At 33.3% G+C, this 19,827-nt stretch overlaps 1 protein-coding gene across 1 annotated transcript in view; it reads right to left on the bottom strand.

Moving 5' to 3' along the window:
* The window catches only part of LOC127720696 (uncharacterized), a 150,845-nt gene that overhangs the window by 125,417 nt on the left and 5,601 nt on the right, over positions 1-19,827 (bottom strand). Inside the window, exons 2-3 of the mRNA XM_052227438.1 lie at positions 7,032-7,181; positions 4,052-4,186 (exon numbers count right to left, since the gene is read on the bottom strand). Of these exons, the coding sequence (XP_052083398.1) occupies positions 4,052-4,184 (133 nt within the window). The 5' untranslated portion in view covers positions 4,185-4,186; positions 7,032-7,181. The remainder of the gene's footprint in view (positions 1-4,051; positions 4,187-7,031; positions 7,182-19,827) is intronic.

The raw sequence follows: 19,827 nt of genomic DNA, 5'->3' as shown, positions 1-19,827 counted from the left end.
CGAGGCCAGGATAAGGTACCTGTAATCGATGTTTTAAACTAACAAATGTAAAAATTTCAATAAATATATATAACTGAGAAAAAAAAAAAAAAAAAAAAAAATTAAGTGAAAATAAACATCCCGCGAAAATAACCCGCTATACGGTATATGATTTGCTAATATCTTGTCTAAAAAATTTCAAAGTGTGTTTCTATGCAAGATCTATTGTTTTGTCATGAATCAGCCAGTTGGTTTTCTAGTTTATAAGGTTTCAAATATTGCCAATTCAGGGCCCTTCACAGTTGCCGAAACACATGAGATTTACTCATTGTTGCAGCTTCTTTATAACTGAACAAGCAGTTTCAGTTTAACTCATTACTGAAAGATGTGGCTTATAGTTGCTAATATATCCATGCTATTTGGTCTCTTGTGTATAGTTTTTTTCACTGGCAACCATAGCACATCCAATTTCTATAAAGATTAATTTTCTGTCCAATTAAGTGCTATGGCATCAAAACCCTTTCCTCCATATTGACACCTCCTCTTTACTCAATAGTAACACCATGAAGCCTCTATGTGGTACCTTATTTGAAACATTTTGCCTTAAACATTTTTTTATCAGACTGCATCAAATTTGTATCCAATACTAAATAAACAAGAGGCCTGATATCGCTCACCTGTAATTTCAGTTTCAGGCATTTGCCTTTTTTTGTAAATCTTACTTTTCTGAACAATTTTGTCATTTCCCCCTTCTCTCTTTCTATAATAACATTAAAGATGATACATAACCAAAAACTGTAAAATGTCAAAAAAATTATCTATTTCTGGACAGTAACCCAACAATAAGTTGTCCTATTGGTCTGAAGATTACTTGACAGGTATATCTAAACCCGTTTAACACTTTCATCTGTGTCAGTTTTGCTCTTACTGCTTTAGTGTTTTAGATATAAGCCATGATCTTCATTTGACCCCTATGTTCTATTTTTAGAAACTGCTGCCATGTTTTGAATGGATAAAATCCCCGATTACAATCTTTAAAATAGATACCCTAAGGAACATTCAATTAAAGTTTTTACGTATCTGGCAAAGTAGTTTCAGAGAAAAAATAATCTTGAAAAAGTCTGCAACTCTTTGACTTTCACAAAAAATGAAAAAAAAAAGTTTTATGGGCAATAACTCCTTAAGGGGTCAAATGACTATTTTGATAATGTTGACTTATTTGTAGATCTTACTTACCTGAACATTTATTGTAATTTATACTTTCTCTCTATCTATTATAATATTAAGGAAAATAACCAAAAACAGTGAAATTCAATAAAAATAAACTATTTCCAACAGGTACCCAACAATGGGTTGTCAAACTTGTCTGAAAATTTCATAACAGATAGATCATGACCCATTTATCACTTTAACTCCCTTTCACTTTTGCTCTAACTGCTGTAGTTTTTGAGATATAAGCAACAAAAACTGCTTTTGTCCCCTATGTTCTATTTTTAGCCATGGCTGCCATGTTTGTTGATGGATCAAACTTTGGATGCAATTTATAAACTATATACCCTTAGGAACATTCAGTTAAAGTTTGGAAGTATTTGGCCCAGTAGTTTCAGAGGAGATGATTTTTAAATGTTAGCAAATTATGTAAAATTGTCTTTAAAGGGCATTCACTCTTTAAGGGGTCAAGTGAACATTTTTTTGTAGATCTTATTTTACTGAACATTTTTGCTGTTTACAGTTTACCTTTATCTTCAATAATATTCAAGATAATAACCAAAAACCGTAAAATTTCCTTAAAATTACCAATTTAGTGGCAGCAATCCAACAATGGGTTGTTCCATACCTCTGAAAATTACATGGCTGATGAACTATTGAACATTTTTATCAGGTCAGATTTGCTCTAAATTCTTCAGTTTTTGTGATATAAGCATTTGATCCATATGTTCTATTTTCAGCCATGGTGTCATTTTTGTTGATGGATCAAAACTTCGAATACATTATAAATTGAATACCCTAAGGAACATTCAAATAAAGTTTGAAGGTTTTTTTGCCAAATAGTTTCAGCTGAGAAGACTTTTGAAATAGTTTATGACGAAGACAGACGACGACGGTAGAACGACTGAAGCCAAGTGATGGCATAAGCTCACATGGCCCTTTGGGGCAGTGAGCTAAAATATATATGTTAGACTCAGATCTGTGTACGGCCTCAAATCTGTGTCCGTTTCTCAAAACTGTGCCCCATCGTGACGTCAATCGCTAATCTATGTCCGTTAAAAAAGATACGGCCTCAAATCTGTGTCCTATTTTTAAATTAGTTTACAATCGTGACGTCATTCGCAAATCTATGTCCGTTATAGATACGGCCTCAAATCTGTGTCCTTTTCTTAAATCTTTTTCCAGTTTGTTTCGCCAAATTTATGCACGTCTAATGAGTACGGCCTTTTTAGGATTTTTGTTTTATTAAATCTTTTCCCATAATTCAATGTTAAGTTGGGCTGGTATTCTCCATGTGTGTGCTTAAAATTTTTACATGCATGTGTAATTATTGTATGATTTACATTTTATTGTAAAACTACAACATTTTCAAATTGTTTGCTTTTCCTGATCCCGTTAATTGTTCTGTAGTAATTATCGTTACTTCCCTTTACTAATTACGTCTTGATAAAAAATATGAAATATAAGTTAATAAACAACCTGAGACAAAATGATATCTGTATACAAGCAACTAAAGATACATGTACGGCCTTCAACAATGAATTAAACCCATTCTGTATCGTAAGCTATAAACACATACACCTATTTACAAACATTTTGTTCAATGTTTCAATACACCTAATCGCTATTTATTCCATTCAGGATAAGTTCTAAAATTACACAACTTTTTCATCCAGTTGAAGCTATCTGGGACCCTGTTTAAACAATGCACCATGCATGATACTTTTTAATGAGACCTGTTTAAAACATCGTAAATACTTCAAACAAAATATTTTTTGACTATAATTTCAGTTTCGAAAAAGTGGATCATAATCTATCAAAGTTTCCTATTGATCGCTTTCTAAATTTTTCCCTCCCTCAGCTCGTTACTGATGACCTTTGTTTGTTGGCTGTTGACCCAGACAGGAAGTTGTCTAAATGACTGTTTTTTCCAGATTGGACTAAATTGCGATAAGGTGTATGTATAGATACCACATACAAATGTTTAAGGTATAATTTATTGTGTTTAAAAACGACATTTTGTGCCACTTTCTTATTAAAAATAATGTGAGGCATATCCGCCCAAAACGCTTCTGGATTTGAATCCTTTGAAATACCCTTTTTCCGCTTACTAGATATAACGTATCCCTCATTTGGAATTGTGTCCTGCTCTGCCATCATTCCTTTTATGCAGTGACGTCACATACTTGATGACGTCTTGCTATGTCTTAAGTCACCACATTTCGATAAAGGACATAGATTTGAGACAATACAGGACATAGATTTGAGACAATAAAAGACATAGATTTGAGACAATAAAGGACATAAATTTGGAACGTCTATGACGCAATGTTACTGAAAGGACATAGATTTGCGGAAAGGACATAGATTTGAGGCTGGACATAGATTTGAGGCTTACATGTATACTCAGGAATATCTAACACGAATTCTCTTATGAAATATGTTTTTTTGCCATGCATAATTATTTATTGATATTTAAACATGATAATTTTTTTTAAATCGTCATCACATTGTTCTTAAAAGTCTTACGTTAATTTTAGTATGCATATTTCAAACATTCAATTGCAATATTCTATGTGAAATAATTAAAGGTTCATATATATATATGTATATAAAATAATTCTCCATGGAGAAAAGGGTTAAGCCTTTAGGTGTTCTGTAATTCTAAGACTGCACTGTCAATTTGCAAAATCAATACCAAAAGCAAAGGTTAATTATTTAGAAAGTCATCATTTTAACCACTACTACTAAAAGGGACATCTACCAATGGGAATACTGACTCGTGTGATTTCCCACCAAAAATTACCATGAAATGCAGCTTGAAAATTTATATCTTGTGAATAATTACAATAAATTAACAAACCATCAAGAATAATAGCTACTGAAGTCAGTCTTAAATCATGATTTTGAAAAAGACATTCTGTGATCACTTTTTTAATCTCTAAGTGATTGCTTGCATACAGAGTGAATCTGTTGTGTTCTGGTCTCATCTCCATTCCTTAAATGATAAAAATATAACAATTCTTATTACAATGTAGTAAATCAACAAGAAAACTTCAAAAGAAAGAATAGAAAAAACAATCAGAAGATTTCCTACCTTTCTTACAACTTATGTTTACCAAATATTTTTAGTATACTATTTAGATACAATGTACATTTTTAACCAAACTAAATATTGTTCGAAATAGTCAAATAAATGATATGTAAATAAATGGGGAATGTGTCCATGGGACACAGATGATGCCCCGCTTGCATATAAAGTTATAAAGGGCCATAACTCAAGAACTTTAAAAGTGACGCTACCCAAATTTGTACTTGATCTGAGTTTTGTGCTTATAAGCATTATGTCAAAGTTTCATAAAATCTGGTTGAGGCAAACTCAAGTTAGAGAACGGAAACAAAAAATTCAGCAATTTTTCCTTTTGTAAAGGAGCATAACTCTAGAATAGTAAAAGTGACACCACCAAAATTCAAACTTGATCTGTGTTTTGTGGTAATAAAAATTCTGGATAAGTTTCATAACATTTGGTTGAGGCACACTAAAGTAAAAGAACAGAAACTAAAAATTCAGCAATTTTTCCATTTGTAAAGGGGCATAGCTCTAGCATTGTGGATAAGTTTCATAACATTTGGTTGAGGCAAACTAAAGTTAGAGAATGGAAACCAAGTTTGGGACGTAAGCTACGGGGGGTGGGGGGATAAAAAGAAACCTCATCATAGATACCAGCCTTATATTTTTGTATGCCTGAAGTGTGTTTTGTCCTCAACAGATCATCAGTGATGCTTGAATAAAAAAAGTTAAAATGTCTACCTAAGACCCACAGTGATGGTTGAATAATAAATAGAGAATGTATCTATGGGACACAGATGATGCCCCCACTTGAATATAAATTTATAAAGGGACATAACTCAACAATGGTAAAAGTGACACCAACTAAATTTCGAAATTGATCTGAGTTTTGTGCTAATAAACATTGTGTATAAGTTTCATAACATTTGTATGAGGCAAAACTTAAGTTAAAGAACAGAAATGAAAAATTCAGCAACTTTTCCATTTGTAAAGGTCATAATTCTAAAATGATAGAAATGACGCAACCCAAATTCAAACCTTATCTTTGTTTTGTGGTAATAAGCATTGTGTATAAGTTTCATAACATTTGGTTGAGGCAAACTAAAGAAAGAGAACAGAAACACTTTATACCCCTTCCGCTATGGCAGGGCATACAAAAATTTTAAATGCAAAATAAATAATGAAATAATGCGATTTCCCAGCTAAACAAAAACATAGAAAAACCTGTATTCATATCATGAAATAAATCCTATAATTTCATTCCTCAGATCTCAAAGAACTATTAGATATAGTTTCTTTCATTTTTTTTTATTATTGGCATTCAAAGTAAATACATGCTCCAATTGAGGAATCTGTTTGTTTTAGCTAGGACCCTAGCTATAGGAAATATAAGGACAAAGTTTCATTTGATAGAAAAAAATAAAATAGGCAATAACTTCTTTGATGACCAAGTCCACATTAGATTTATGTCATATAAATTGTTTGTAAATAATGTATTGCTTATCGTTATTGCTGTCTATGTATTATAGTTTGAACTTAATTCATAAAATATGTCACAATATCTGATAATCATTTTAAACAGATAGTTGTCTCATTAGAAGTCATATGACATCACCATATTTTTAATGTAGCAACCTCATTTATATTTTACTAGTAACTTGAAATAATTCAATTGTGGATGTAACGAGTCTTCTGATTGGCTGACAGTGTGTTGTCTATCAACTCATAGACATAATTTTGTCATGTGACCGTGACGTCATCAACGTTTTTTCATAATTTATTCCAGCTTACAATGGAATTTAGAATTAAATTAAAAGGAATGGCTGTAACCTTTTTTCCTCCTATTCGAAATAACATAAAAAATGTGGTGCACACTTTAAATAATTTTGATAAACTGGTGTTTTAACTATGACATCACTTTTATTTTTGTTTGAATTTACATTGATTTTATAGTTTATGATTATTAAAAAAAAATAATGTTATATTGTCTCAATTGACAAAGTATTTGTACTTCATTAGCACAGGTAAATGTGTAAACTTTCATGTGCGATTTTCGGATTGCGTTCAAATTAGTTAAATTGACGATAGAAGTGGAGACTTCTTCAGTATAAAAACATTGAAAATAGTTTAGGGCAGATGCTGAAGTGTCAAAATTTCTTCCTGGGCCCACACGTTCCCTAAATTTACGAATGTTTCTTTGAGTTTCTGTCTTTCTCCATGTGTTAAAACTTTTGTCAACATGTCCGCGGCTTCAAACCCCTCAAAGTCATCTTCATCACCACTGTCCCCAACTATATTTCTCCATTGCCTTTCTAATTCATTTCTGTCAGCTTTATTAACATTTATTAAGTCAAATTGGCCGACATTATCAATAATTTCGTCTCCTTACAGTTCGTTTTCACTATCGATATCCGCCATTTTGTGTACAAAAATTTCCAAAAATTTCATCGCTAATAATAGACCAATACTTACTTTATTTTCCGTTAAAAGTACGGAAAAAGCCAGAGAAACTTGAATGAATGTATATGACACTAGTATGTTACTTTAGAGGGGTTTTCCCGACGACTGACCAATGGAAATCTCGGATTAAAAAAAAGTAGCATGAGCAGCCCGGTATGGCGGGCTAAAGTGTTTACAGAAGTAAAATTGATTTCCCGCTAAACCGGGTCATAGTGCTGAAAGAGTTAAATAACTGAAATATCACAAACGACATGACTAAATTTACATCAGATCTGGAGTTAAATGCATTGTATCATAAAATTCTACAACATACCTTCTGCAGTATTGATATTGGAAACAAATTTTGTCACAAGCTGTTCATTGATATTAGTTCCTGGCTCAATAGGAACAACTTGGATACAGACACTTCCAAATGTAGATGAAAATCTACTTTCTAAAATATGACCTGTATCTTTGAGGGATTCTGAAAATAAAAATCAAACATATTTTAAGTTGATTTCCGAAATATACTGCAACATAAATGTGGATAGTGTCCACATGTGGACACAGATGATGCCCCCGCTTGCAAATCATATAGTTATAAAGGGACATAACTGAAGAATGGAAAAAGTGACGCTACACAAAGTTTTGTGGTAATAAGCATTGTGTGTGAGTCTCATAACATTTGGTTGAGGCTATCTTAAGTAGAGAACAGAAACTAATAAAATGCTCCGCAGGGCGCAGCTTGATACGACCGCAGAGGTCGAACCCTGAACAGTTGGGGCAAGTATGGACACAACATTCAAGCTTGATACAGCTTTGCATTTGGATTGTGATTAAATATTTGACACAGCATAGGTTTCTGACACAGAATGAATGTGGTCTAAGAACTTAAAAAATTTAAATTGGACATTCACCTATTATGGTCCAATATCCAAAATCTAAATACATGGTTAGATTCAGCATATCAAAGAACCCCAAGAATTCAATTTTGATGAAATCAAACAAAGTTTAATTTTGGACCCTTTTGACCTCAATGTGGACAAAGTTGATAACGGGGCCCAAAAATCAAAAATCTAAATACATGGTTAGATTCAGCATATCAAAGAACCCCATATATTCAATTTTTGTTGAAATCAAACAAAGTTTAATTTTGGACCTCGATTTGGACCAACTTGAAAACTGGGCCCATAATCAAAAATCAAAATACATGTTTAGATTTAGCATATCAAAGAACCCTAAGAATTCAATTTTTGTTAAAATCAAACTAAGTTTAATTTTGGACCCTTTGGACCTTAATGTAGACCAATTTGAAAACGGAACCAAAAATTAAGAATCTAAATACACGGTTAGATTCGGCATATCAAAGAACCCCAATAATTCAATTTTTGATGAAATCAAACAAAGTTTAATTTTGGACCCTTTGGACCTCAATGTGGACCAATTTAAAAACGGGGCCCAAAATCCAAAAACTAAATACATGGTTAGATTCAGCATATTAAAGAACCCCAAGAATTCTAGAATAAAACCCCATTGAAATTGGTCAAGAAATAAGAAATAAGCAATTTATACGAAGTATCTTCTTTTGCACAACACTTTGCAATACACCAGTTTCACATTTAACTGCGCATGTCTAATCTAATTAGCCAAACTATGAAATCACGCGATTATTTCAGAGAGTTCATCAACTGGGGGCTAACGGTTGATATGCAGTGACCATGCAGACTTGGAAAAAAAATCATCTGATTAAATGTTTGCGTTTACATGTCAAAGCAACATGAGCATCATTTGAATCAAAATATAAAAATTATATTGACGAGACTAACTTTATTAACAATGACACATTTAAAGATTTTAAAACGGACTACTGCTGTGTTGTTGGATGCGGTAATATACGATCTGATATGCTGACTGGCTTTAATTGTACCTTTAATTGTCACAAATTCACGCTGAGGTCGTTCTCTTAACGGGAAGAATAAATTAGATAAATAAGCGGGGCTCACTTCATCTACATAGTATTAGGTCATAAATTAAGAAGTCAATTAACACCTTAGCCATGTGGAATCCTCTTTTTACCTTGTACAATCTCACCAGGTGACAATTGATAATAAAATGCTTCGCTGGGGCGCAGCTAGATAGGACCGCAGAGGCCGAACCCTGAACAGTTGGGGCAAGTATGGACACAACATTCAAGCTTGATACAGCTCTGAATTTGGATTGTTATTAAATATTTGACACAGCATAGGTTTCTGACACAGAAAGAATGTGGTCTAAGAACTTGAATTTTTTTAATTTACCTATTATGGTCCAATGTCCAAAATCAAAATACATGGTTAGATTCAGCATATCTAAGAACCCCATATTTTCAATTTTTGTTGAATATGGATTTTTTTGTAAATAAAAAGTTGCAACATTTGCAGATATTTTTACTGGTCTTCCTTTATAAATATGCATTTCTTTAAACATAATTTAAAAGCAGTGTAAGGGAGGTAACCAAAACGTTGTATTTGGATTACCTCCCTTACACTGTTTTAAATTATCTTTATTGTTTATTAACCATTACTTTATACATAATTTAAAAGCAGTGTAAGGGAGATAATTTCAATGATGTATTTGATTTATCTCCCTTACACTGCTTTAAATTATGTTTTGTACTAAAGTATTTGTCCATTAACCAGGACAACCTTGTTTTTCCCCCTTTTTTGCCCCTAATTCCTAAACGGTTTGAGCCATAACCCCCCAAAGCAAATCCTAACCATCCCTTTGTGGTATGGAAACTTGTAGTATAATTTCAGAGAGATCCATACACCGTTCCACAGTTATTGTCTGGAAACTAGAAAATGCTTATTTTTGGCCCCTTTTTGGCCCCTAATTCTTTAACTGTTGGTACCATAACCCCCAAAATCAATCCCAACCTTCCTTTTGTGGTATTTAACCTTATGGTCAAATTTCAAAAAGATCCATTCACTTAAACTAAAGTTAGAGTGCGAAAACCAATGTGTGTTCGGACGACGACGCCGGACGACGACGACGACGACGCCAACGTCATACCAATAAACGACCACAAAATTTTTTTGCGGTCGTATAAAAATGTGTTTTTTGGCCCCAAATTCCTAAACGTTTAGGGCAATTACCCCCAAACTCAAACCCAGCTTTCCCTTTGTGATATGGAACCTTGTAGTACAATTTCAGAAAGATCCATACACTTACACACAAGTTATTGTCCTGAAACCAGAAAAATGCTTGTTTTTTGCCCCTTTTTGGTCCCTAATTCCTAACATATTGAGGCAATTACCCCCAAAATCAATCCCAGCCTTCCCTTTGTGGTATGGTACCTTGCACTACAATTTCAGAGAGATCCATACACTTTAACACAAGTTATTGTCTGGAAACTAGAAAAATGCTTATTTTTGGCCCCTTTTTGGCCCCCAATTCCTAAACGTTTCGGCAATAACCCCCAAACTCAATTCCATATTTCCCTTTGTGATATGGAACCTTGTAGTACAATTTCAGAAAGATCCATACATTTACACACAAGTTATTGTCATGAAACTAGAAAAATGCTTGTTTTTTGCCCTTTTTTGGCCCCTAATTCCTAAAATTTTGAGGCAATTACCCCCAAAATCAATCCCAGCATTCCCTTTGTGATATGGAACCTTGTGGTACAATGTCACACGTTATGTCTGGAAGTAATTTGGGAAGTTTTTGGCCCCTAATTCCTTTACTGTTGGTACCATAACCCCCAAAATCTGTCCCAACCTTCCTTTTGTGGTATTTGTTTCATAGAGATCCTTTCACTTAAACTAAAGTTAGAGTGCGAAAACCAATGTGTCTTCAGACGACGACGCCAACGTCATACCAATACACGACTTGTTTTTGGCCCCTTATTCCTAAACTGTTAGTACCATCACCCCCAAAATCAATCCCAAACCTTCCTTTTGTGGTATTGAACCTTCTGGTAAAAATTCATAGAGATCCATTTACTTAAACTAAAGTTATTGTCAAATGTGTCTTTGGACGATGACATCATAGCATTATACGACGCAAAATTTTTTTGCGGTCGTATAAAAATGACAGTACTTAATATATTGAAAACCATGTGTGTTACAAACCCCCCGATGATTCTAATCAGAAACCCGGATCTCAAAAGCACTTTCATAATATCAAAATAATAACATGAATACGAAATTTACCTACATTACTACCTATGCCATCACCGTTTGGGAAAAATGTACAACTTATTGGGAGGAATTTTATGCCATTTTTTTTAAGTGATTGGGAATTTTCTCTAGGGGAAAAAGCCAAATTTCGGAAGTAATTTGAGGCAAACAATATTACTGACAGTATACCCCCCTTTTTTAAAAGCAGGGGTATAATTAGAGAAACATTTTGATATGAATGGAAAGAGGAATCTTCAAAGAAAGGTGGTTTATTTTTTTTTATAGAAGTCTGACTTAATAATTTCCAGAAAGAGGCATTGAAATGTACTTTTTAACAACAACAAAATGTTAAGTATTATTAATTTTATATGAAGCATAGATCAAAAGTATAAGGTATACTATTTAGGTCAAGAATTGTGTATTGAACTGTACAAAAAGTGTCTGTTCAATTATGTAATACAAGAAATATTAGCTGTGGTCAATAAAGATTGGCAGTACATTATATTGGACATGATTCCAGTTAATATTCACACATTTGAGTGTAATTGTTTGTAAATCATGACAAATGTCAATCATACTGGTATTGTATCAGTACTCTTATTTGCCACAGGAAAGAATTGGAATAATAGTAGTTGAAAAAAGTGTGGGAATAAACTTTGATATCAATACACAGCTTGTTTTAATTTTTTTTTAGCAGTTATTCGACCTCTCTTTTCTTTATTTAAAATCAAATAACATATTAAAAGTTGGCAGTAGATGAATAAATTAGTGTATAAATTTTCTCCAAGTCATATAAATTAAAGACATCATTAGTTTCATAAGCCTTCAATTCAGAATTCATAAAATCTGGAGCGATGACATAGATTCAGCATGTCTGGATAAAAAATTACAAAAGACCCTAGTTTTTATGAGTTTTTGCATCATTATGAAATCAAATTTAGAATTAATTATAATTGAATGGAGTTTGCAGAGCAGATAAAACATGTAAAAAGCAACTCGAAAAAATAATTAATAAATACATTTTTTATGAGTATATTCAATATCTTTTTGGTACAAATTATAAATAACCTTGAGTCTCAATAATATCAAATGTGACTAAAAGGCTTCAATAATAACTACAAGTAACTATGTCAGGATGGCAATAAGTATTTAAGGAGAATAAGTTTTAAATCTTTCTGATAAAATAATGTCTTGCCTACAATTGCTGCTGTCAGTGTTAAAAACTTAGTCCATTTATCAGTAAAATATGGATAATATAAATATTTTTTTCTTCAGCTGCTATTTCTTGATCTTGAAGAAGCCTCTGCCAATTTTCATAACATTCAATAAAGGTTTGACAATGTTGTTGATGTCTAAAAAAATTTAATCACAGATCTAGACTGTATGCAAATGTTAAGGTCAAGTAACAGTAAATAGATCATGTCCAGGGCTTTCAAAAAAAAAAATTGAGCCAGTTATACTCAGCACTCAATTAAGGCTATTAAAACAGTCATCTCTGCGACTTTAATTTCATTGTTGGTTGCCATTTAGCGACTGGTACTATTTGGACCTGGCAACCGTAAAATTCCAGATAATCAACCTGCCTCCAGTCGTATATTATTTAGTTTAATTCACAGTCATAAGAGCTCTTGAATGTATGCTAAATCTTGAATACGACTTCAAGCATTTTTAATCCTAACAGGGTCTATAAAGGGCTTAACTTAACTGGGAATTCAAGCGTCTGATGAAGTGTTTTCGGGGCCAATACATCATGGCAGTCAAACAGATGTTGCTGTCCAGATTTTTCAAAACAACTACCAATAAAATGCTCCGCAGGGCGCAGCTTGATACGACCGCAGAGGTCGAACCCTGAACAGTTGGGGCAAGTATGGACACAACATTCAAGCTTGATACAGCTCTGAATTTGGATTGTGATTAAATATTTGACACAGCATAGGTTTCTGACACAGAATGAATGTGGTCTAAGAAATTAAAAATTTTAAATTGGACATTCACCTATTATGGTCCAATATCCAAAATCTAAATACATGGTTAGATTCAGCATATCAAAGAACCCCAAGATTTCAATTTTTGATGAAATCAAACAAAGTTTAATTTTGGACCCTTTTGACCTCAATGTGGACAAAGTTGATAACGGGGCCCAAAAATCAAAAATCTAAATACATGGTTAGATTCAGCTTATCAAAGAACCCCATATATTCAAATTTTGTTGAAATCAAACAAAGTTTAATTTTGGACCCCGATTTGGACCAACTTGAAAACTGGGCCCATAATCAAAAATCTAAATACATGTTTAGATTCAGCATATCAAAGAACCCTAAAAATTCAAAGTTAAAAAGTTAAATTTTGGACCCTTTGGACCTCAATGTGGACCAATTTAAAAACGGGGCCCAAAATCCAAAAACTTAATACACGGTTAGATTCAGCATATTAAAGAACCCCAAGAATTCAAGAATAAAACCCCATTGAAATTGATCAAGAAATAAGCAATTTATACGAAGTATCTTCTTTTGCACAATACTGTGCAATTGAATATTTCTTGCTATTGCGCAATACTGTACAATTGACAATTTCTTGCTATTGCGCAATATTGTGCTATTCGATATTTCTTGCTATTGCGCAATACTGTGCAATTGAAGATTTCTTGCTATTGCGCAATACTGTGCAATTGAAGATTTCTTGCTATTGTGCAATACTGTGCAATTGAAAATTTCTTGCTATTGCACAATACTTATTATATAATAATTTACACATCCTGTTTGGTGTGTATCTCCTACCATATCATTATTATTTGCTTTTAAATATAAATCAGAAATAACCAACTTAAAATGGAAAATATAAAGAAAAAAAAAAGGAAAAAAAGAAAAAAAAAAAAAAAAAAAAATCCCCCCCCCCCAAATTTTTTGAACCCCCTTAAGATTCATCACCCCGAAACTCAATCCCAGCCTTCCTTTTGTGGTATGGTACCTTGCAGTACAATTTCAGAGAGATCCATACACTTGAACACAAGTTATTGTCTGGAAACTAGAAAAATGCTTGTTTTTGGCCCCTTTTTGGCCCCCAATTCCTAAACGTTTCGGCAATTACCCCCAAACTCAAACCCAGCTTTCCCTTTGTGATATGGAACCTTGTAGTACAATTTCAGAAATATCCAAACACTTACACAAAAGTTATTGTCATGAAACTAGAAAAATGCTTGTTTTTTGCCCCTTCTTTGGCCCCTAATTCCTAAAATTTTGAGGCAATTACCTCCAAAATCAATTACAGCCTTCCCTTTGTGATATGGAACCTTGTGGTACAATGTCAGAGAGATCCATACACTTACACACAAGTTATTGTCTGGAAGTTACAAAAATGCTTATTTTTGGCCCCTTTTTGGCCCCTAATTCCTTAACTGTTGGTACCATAACCCCCAAAATCAATCCCAACCTTCCTTTCGTGGTATTGAACCTTATGGTAAAATTTCATGGAGATCCATTCACTTAAACTAAAGTTAGAGTGCGAAAACCAATGTGTCTTCGGACGACGACGACGACGACGCCAACGTCATACCAATATACGACCAAAAAATTTTTAATTTTTGCGGTCGTATAAAAAAGAATGTTTCACCAGCTAAGAAACAACTAGAGGCTCCAAGGAGCCTGTGTCGCTCACCTGATATTTTTGTTTACAATTGATGCATGAAACAATGCAACAATAATACTTTTTTTAAAGGAATCTGTGTGGATCAAAATCTAATCTTTGGTTTGATTATAACTGCTTTCAACCCATTTATCATTTTAAAAAATTGAATTTGTCTATGTAGTTTCAGAGGAGAAGATTTTTGTAAAAGATGACAAAAATTTACGAAAAATTGTTAAAAATTGACTATAAAGGGCAATAACTCCTTAAGTGGTCAATTAACAATGGTGGTCATGTTGACTTATTTGTAGATCTTACTTTGCTGAACATTATTGCTGCTTTCAGTTTATCTCTATCTATAATAATATTCAAGATAATAACCAATAAAATGCTCCGCAGGGCGCAGCTTGATACGACCGCAGAGGTCGAACCCTGAACAGTTGGGGCAAGTATGGACACAACATTCAAGCTTGATACAGCTTTGCATTTGGATTGTGATTAAATATTTGACACAGCATAGGTTTCTGACACAGAATGAATGTGGTCTAAGAACTTAAAAATTTTAAATTGGATATTCACCTATCATGGTCCAATATCCAAAATCTAAATACATGGTTAGATTCAGCATATCAAAGAACCCCAAGAATTCAATTTTTGATGAAATCAAACAAAGTTTAATTTTGGACCCTTTTGACCTCAATGTGGACAAAGTTGATAACGGGGCCAAAAAATAAAAAATCTAAATACATGGTTAGATTCAGCATATCAAAGAACCTCATATATTCAATTTTTGTTGAAATCAAACAAAGTTTAATTTTGGACCCCGATTTGGACCAACTTGAAAACTGGGCCCATAATCAAAAATCTAAATACATGTTTAGATTCAGCATATCAAAGAACCCTAAGAATTCAATTTTTGTTAAAATCAAACTAAGTTTAATTTTGGACCCTTTGGACCTTAATGTAGACCAATTTGAAAACGGAACCAAAAATTAAGAATCTAAATACACAGTTAGATTCGGCATATCAAAGAACCCCAATAATTCAATTTTTGATGAAATCAAACAAAGTTAAATTTTGGACCCTTTGGACCTCAATGTGGACCAATTTAAAAACGGGGCCCAAAATCCAAAAACTTAATACACGGTTAGATTCAGCATATTAAAGAACCCCAAGAATTCAAGAATAAAACCCCATTGAAATTGATCAAGAAATAAGCAATTTATACGAAGTATCTTCTTTTGCACAATACTGTGCAATTGAATATTTCTTGCTATTGCGCAATACTGTACAATTGACAATTTCTTGCTATTGCGCAATATTGTGCTATTCGATATTTCTTGCTATTGCGCAATACTGTGCAATTGAAGATTTCTTGCTATTGCGCAATACTGTGCAATTGAAGATTTCTTGCTATTGTGCAATACTGTGCAATTGAAAATTTCTTGCTATTGCACAATACTTATTATATAATAATTTACACATCCTGTTTGGTGTGTATCTCCTACCATATCATTATTATTTGCTTTTAAATATAAATCAGAAATAACCAACTTAAAATGGAAAATATAAAGAAAAAAAAAAGGAAAAAAAGAAAAAAAAAAAAAAAAAAAAAATCCCCCCCCCAAATTTTTTGAACCCCCTTAAGATTCATCACCCCGAAACTCAATCCCAGCCTTCCTTTTGTGGTATGGTACCTTGCAGTACAATTTCAGAGAGATCCATACACTTGAACACAAGTTATTGTCTGGAAACTAGAAAAATGCTTGTTTTTGGCCCCTTTTTGGCCCCCAATTCCTAAACGTTTCGGCAATTACCCCCAAACTCAAACCCAGCTTTCCCTTTGTGATATGGAACCTTGTAGTACAATTTCAGAAATATCCAAACACTTACACAAAAGTTATTGTCATGAAACTAGAAAAATGCTTGTTTTTTGCCCCTTCTTTGGCCCCTAATTCCTAAAATTTTGAGGCAATTACCTCCAAAATCAATTACAGCCTTCCCTTTGTGATATGGAACCTTGTGGTACAATGTCAGAGAGATCCATACACTTACACACAAGTTATTGTCTGGAAGTAACAAAAATGCTTATTTTTGGCCCCTTTTTGGCCCCTAATTCCTTAACTGTTGGTACCATAACCCCCAAAATCAATCCCAACCTTCCTTTCGTGGTATTGAACCTTATGGTAAAATTTCATGGAGATCCATTCACTTAAACTAAAGTTAGAGTGCGAAAACCAATGTGTCTTCGGACGACGACGACGACGACGACGACGCCAACGTCATACCAATATACGACCAAAAATTTTTTAATTTTTGCGGTCGTATAAAAAAGAATGTTTCACCAGCTAAGAAACAACTAGAGGCTCCAAGGAGCCTGTGTCGCTCACCTGATATTTTTGTTTACAATTGATGCATGAAACAATGCAACAATAATACTTTTTTTAAAGGAATCTGTGTGGATCAAAATCTAATCTTTGGTTTGATTTTAACTGCTTTCAACCCATTTATCATTTTAAAAAATTGAATTTGTCTATGTAGTTTCAGAAGAGAAGATTTTTGTAAAAGATGACAAAAATTTACGAAAAATTGTTAAAAATTGACTATAAAGGGCAATAACTCCTTAAGTGGTCAATTAACAATGGTGGTCATGTTGACTTATTTGTAGATCTTACTTTGCTGAACATTATTGCTGCTTTCAGTTTATCTCTATCTATAATAATATTCAAGATAATAACCAATAAAATGCTCCGCAGGGCGCAGCTTGATACGACCGCAGAGGTCGAACCCTGAACAGTTGGGGCAAGTATGGACACAACATTCAAGCTTGATACAGCTTTGCATTTGGATTGTGATTAAATATTTGACACAGCATAGGTTTCTGACACAGAATGAATGTGGTCTAAGAACTTAAAAATTTTAAATTGGATATTCACCTATCATGGTCCAATATCCAAAATCTAAATACATGGTTAGATTCAGCATATCAAAGAACCCCAAGAATTCAATTTTTGATGAAATCAAACAAAGTTTAATTTTGGACCCTTTTGACCTCAATGTGGACAAAGTTGATAACGGGGCCAAAAAATAAAAAATCTAAATACATGGTTAGATTCAGCATATCAAAGAACCTCATATATTCAATTTTTGTTGAAATCAAACAAAGTTTAATTTTGGACCCCGATTTGGACCAACTTGAAAACTGGGCCCATAATCAAAAATCTAAATACATGTTTAGATTCAGCATATCAAAGAACCCTAAGAATTCAATTTTTGTTAAAATCAAACTAAGTTTAATTTTGGACCCTTTGGACCTTAATGTAGACCAATTTGAAAACGGAATCAAAAATTAAGAATCTAAATACACAGTTAGATTCGGCATATCAAAGAACCCCAATAATTCAATTTTTGATGAAATCAAACAAAGTTTAATTTTGGACCCTTTGGACCTCAATGTGGATCAATTTAAAAATGGGGCCCAAAATCCAAAAACTAAATACATGGTTAGATTCAGCATATTAAAGAACCCCAAGAATTCAAGAATAAAACCCCATTGAAATTGGTCAAGAAATAAGCAATTTATACGAAGTATCTTCTTTTGCACAATACTGTACAATTAAATATTTCTTGCTATTGCGCAATACTGTACAATTGACAATTTCTTGCTATTGCGCAATATTGTGCTATTGGAAAATACTTGCTATTGCGCAATACTGTGCAATTGAAGATTTCTTGCTATTGCGCAATACTGTGCAATTGAAAATTTCTTGCTATTGCACAATACTTATTATATAATAATTTAACATCCTGTTTGGTGTGTATCTCCTACCATATCATTATTATTTGCTTTTAAATATAAATCAGAAATAACCAACTTAAAATGGAAAATTTTAAAAGAAAAAAAAAAGGAAAAAAATAAAATCCCCCCCCCAAATTATTTGAACCCCCTTATGATTCATCACCCCCAAAATCAATCCCAGCCTTCCCTTTGTGGTATGGTACCTTGCACTACAATTTCAGAGAGATCCATACACTTGAACACAAGTTATTGTCTGGAAACTAGAAAAATGCTTATTTTTGGCCCCTTTTTGGCCCCCAATTCCTAAACATTTCGGCAATTACCCCCAAACTCAAACCCAGCTTTCCCTTTGTGATATGGAACCTTGTAGTACAATTTCAGAAAGATCCATACACTTAAACACAAGTTATTGTCATGAAACTAGAAAAATGCTTGTTTTTTGCCCCTTTTTTGGCCCCTAATTCCTAAAATTTTGAGGCAATTACCCCCAAAATCAATCCCAGCATTCCTTTTGTGATATGGAACCTTGTGGTACAATGTCAGAGAGATCCATACACTAACACACAAGTTATGTCTGGAAGTTACAAAAATGCTTATTTTTGGCCCCTTTTTGGCCCCTAATTCCTTTACTGTTGGTACCATAACCCCCAAAATCAATCCCAACCTTCCTTTTGTGGTATTGAACCTTGTGGTAAAATTTCATAGAGATCCATTCACTTAAACTAAAGTTAGAGTGCGAAAACTAATGTGTCTTCGGACGACGACGACGACGACGCCAACGTCATACCAATATACGACCACAAAATTTCCTGCATCCTGCCTGGTCATACTTATTTATTTTTAACTCCTACTAGAATAATAATTTTCTAAACATTCCCCACCCCCTAAAAATCAAATGGTCATCCCCTTATACAGATATTTAAAATGTTAACCCTAGTACCTAATTTATACTTATTTATCATGGCCAGTACGGACCTTAATGCCACTGGGAATATTTTAATAATTTAGGAGGGGGTCATTCAGCAATTTGATCTTTTTTTATGGCAAACGTGGTAAATATAGGATATTCGATTAATCTTAATGGCATGAAAAATGATAAAGTTGAAAATATGTAGAAAATTACTCTGGTTGCTGGGACTGAACCTCTGCATAGACGAAGTCGATCATGAACATAGCTTAGAAATTAAAATGGTATTGAATGCATTGTATTAAAGTCTGATGTTTGAAATTAAAGATAAACATGTATTTCTGATACATATTTTAAAACTGCTTTTAAATCTCTCTTCATTATCATGGCCCGGCGTTTAAAATATCACTGACGCAGAAATATTTGAAACAAATGTACATTCAAATAAGAGGATGTGGTATGAGTGCCAATGAGACAACTCTCAATCCAAGTCACAATGTATAAGAAGTTAACAATTATAGGTCACAGTACGGTCTTCAACATGGAGCCGAGGCCCTGTCTACTACATGTCAATTTTTTCTGTTGGTATTCTGAAAGCATTTTATAAGAGCTATATCTTCCCACATTTTATTTTGAAATTCTA

This window comes from Mytilus californianus, unplaced genomic scaffold (genome assembly GCF_021869535.1).
Source record: "Mytilus californianus isolate M0D057914Y unplaced genomic scaffold, xbMytCali1.0.p SCAF_11, whole genome shotgun sequence".
NCBI lineage: Eukaryota > Metazoa > Mollusca > Bivalvia > Mytilida > Mytilidae > Mytilus > Mytilus californianus.
This window is presented reverse-complemented; position numbering and strand designations above follow the sequence as displayed.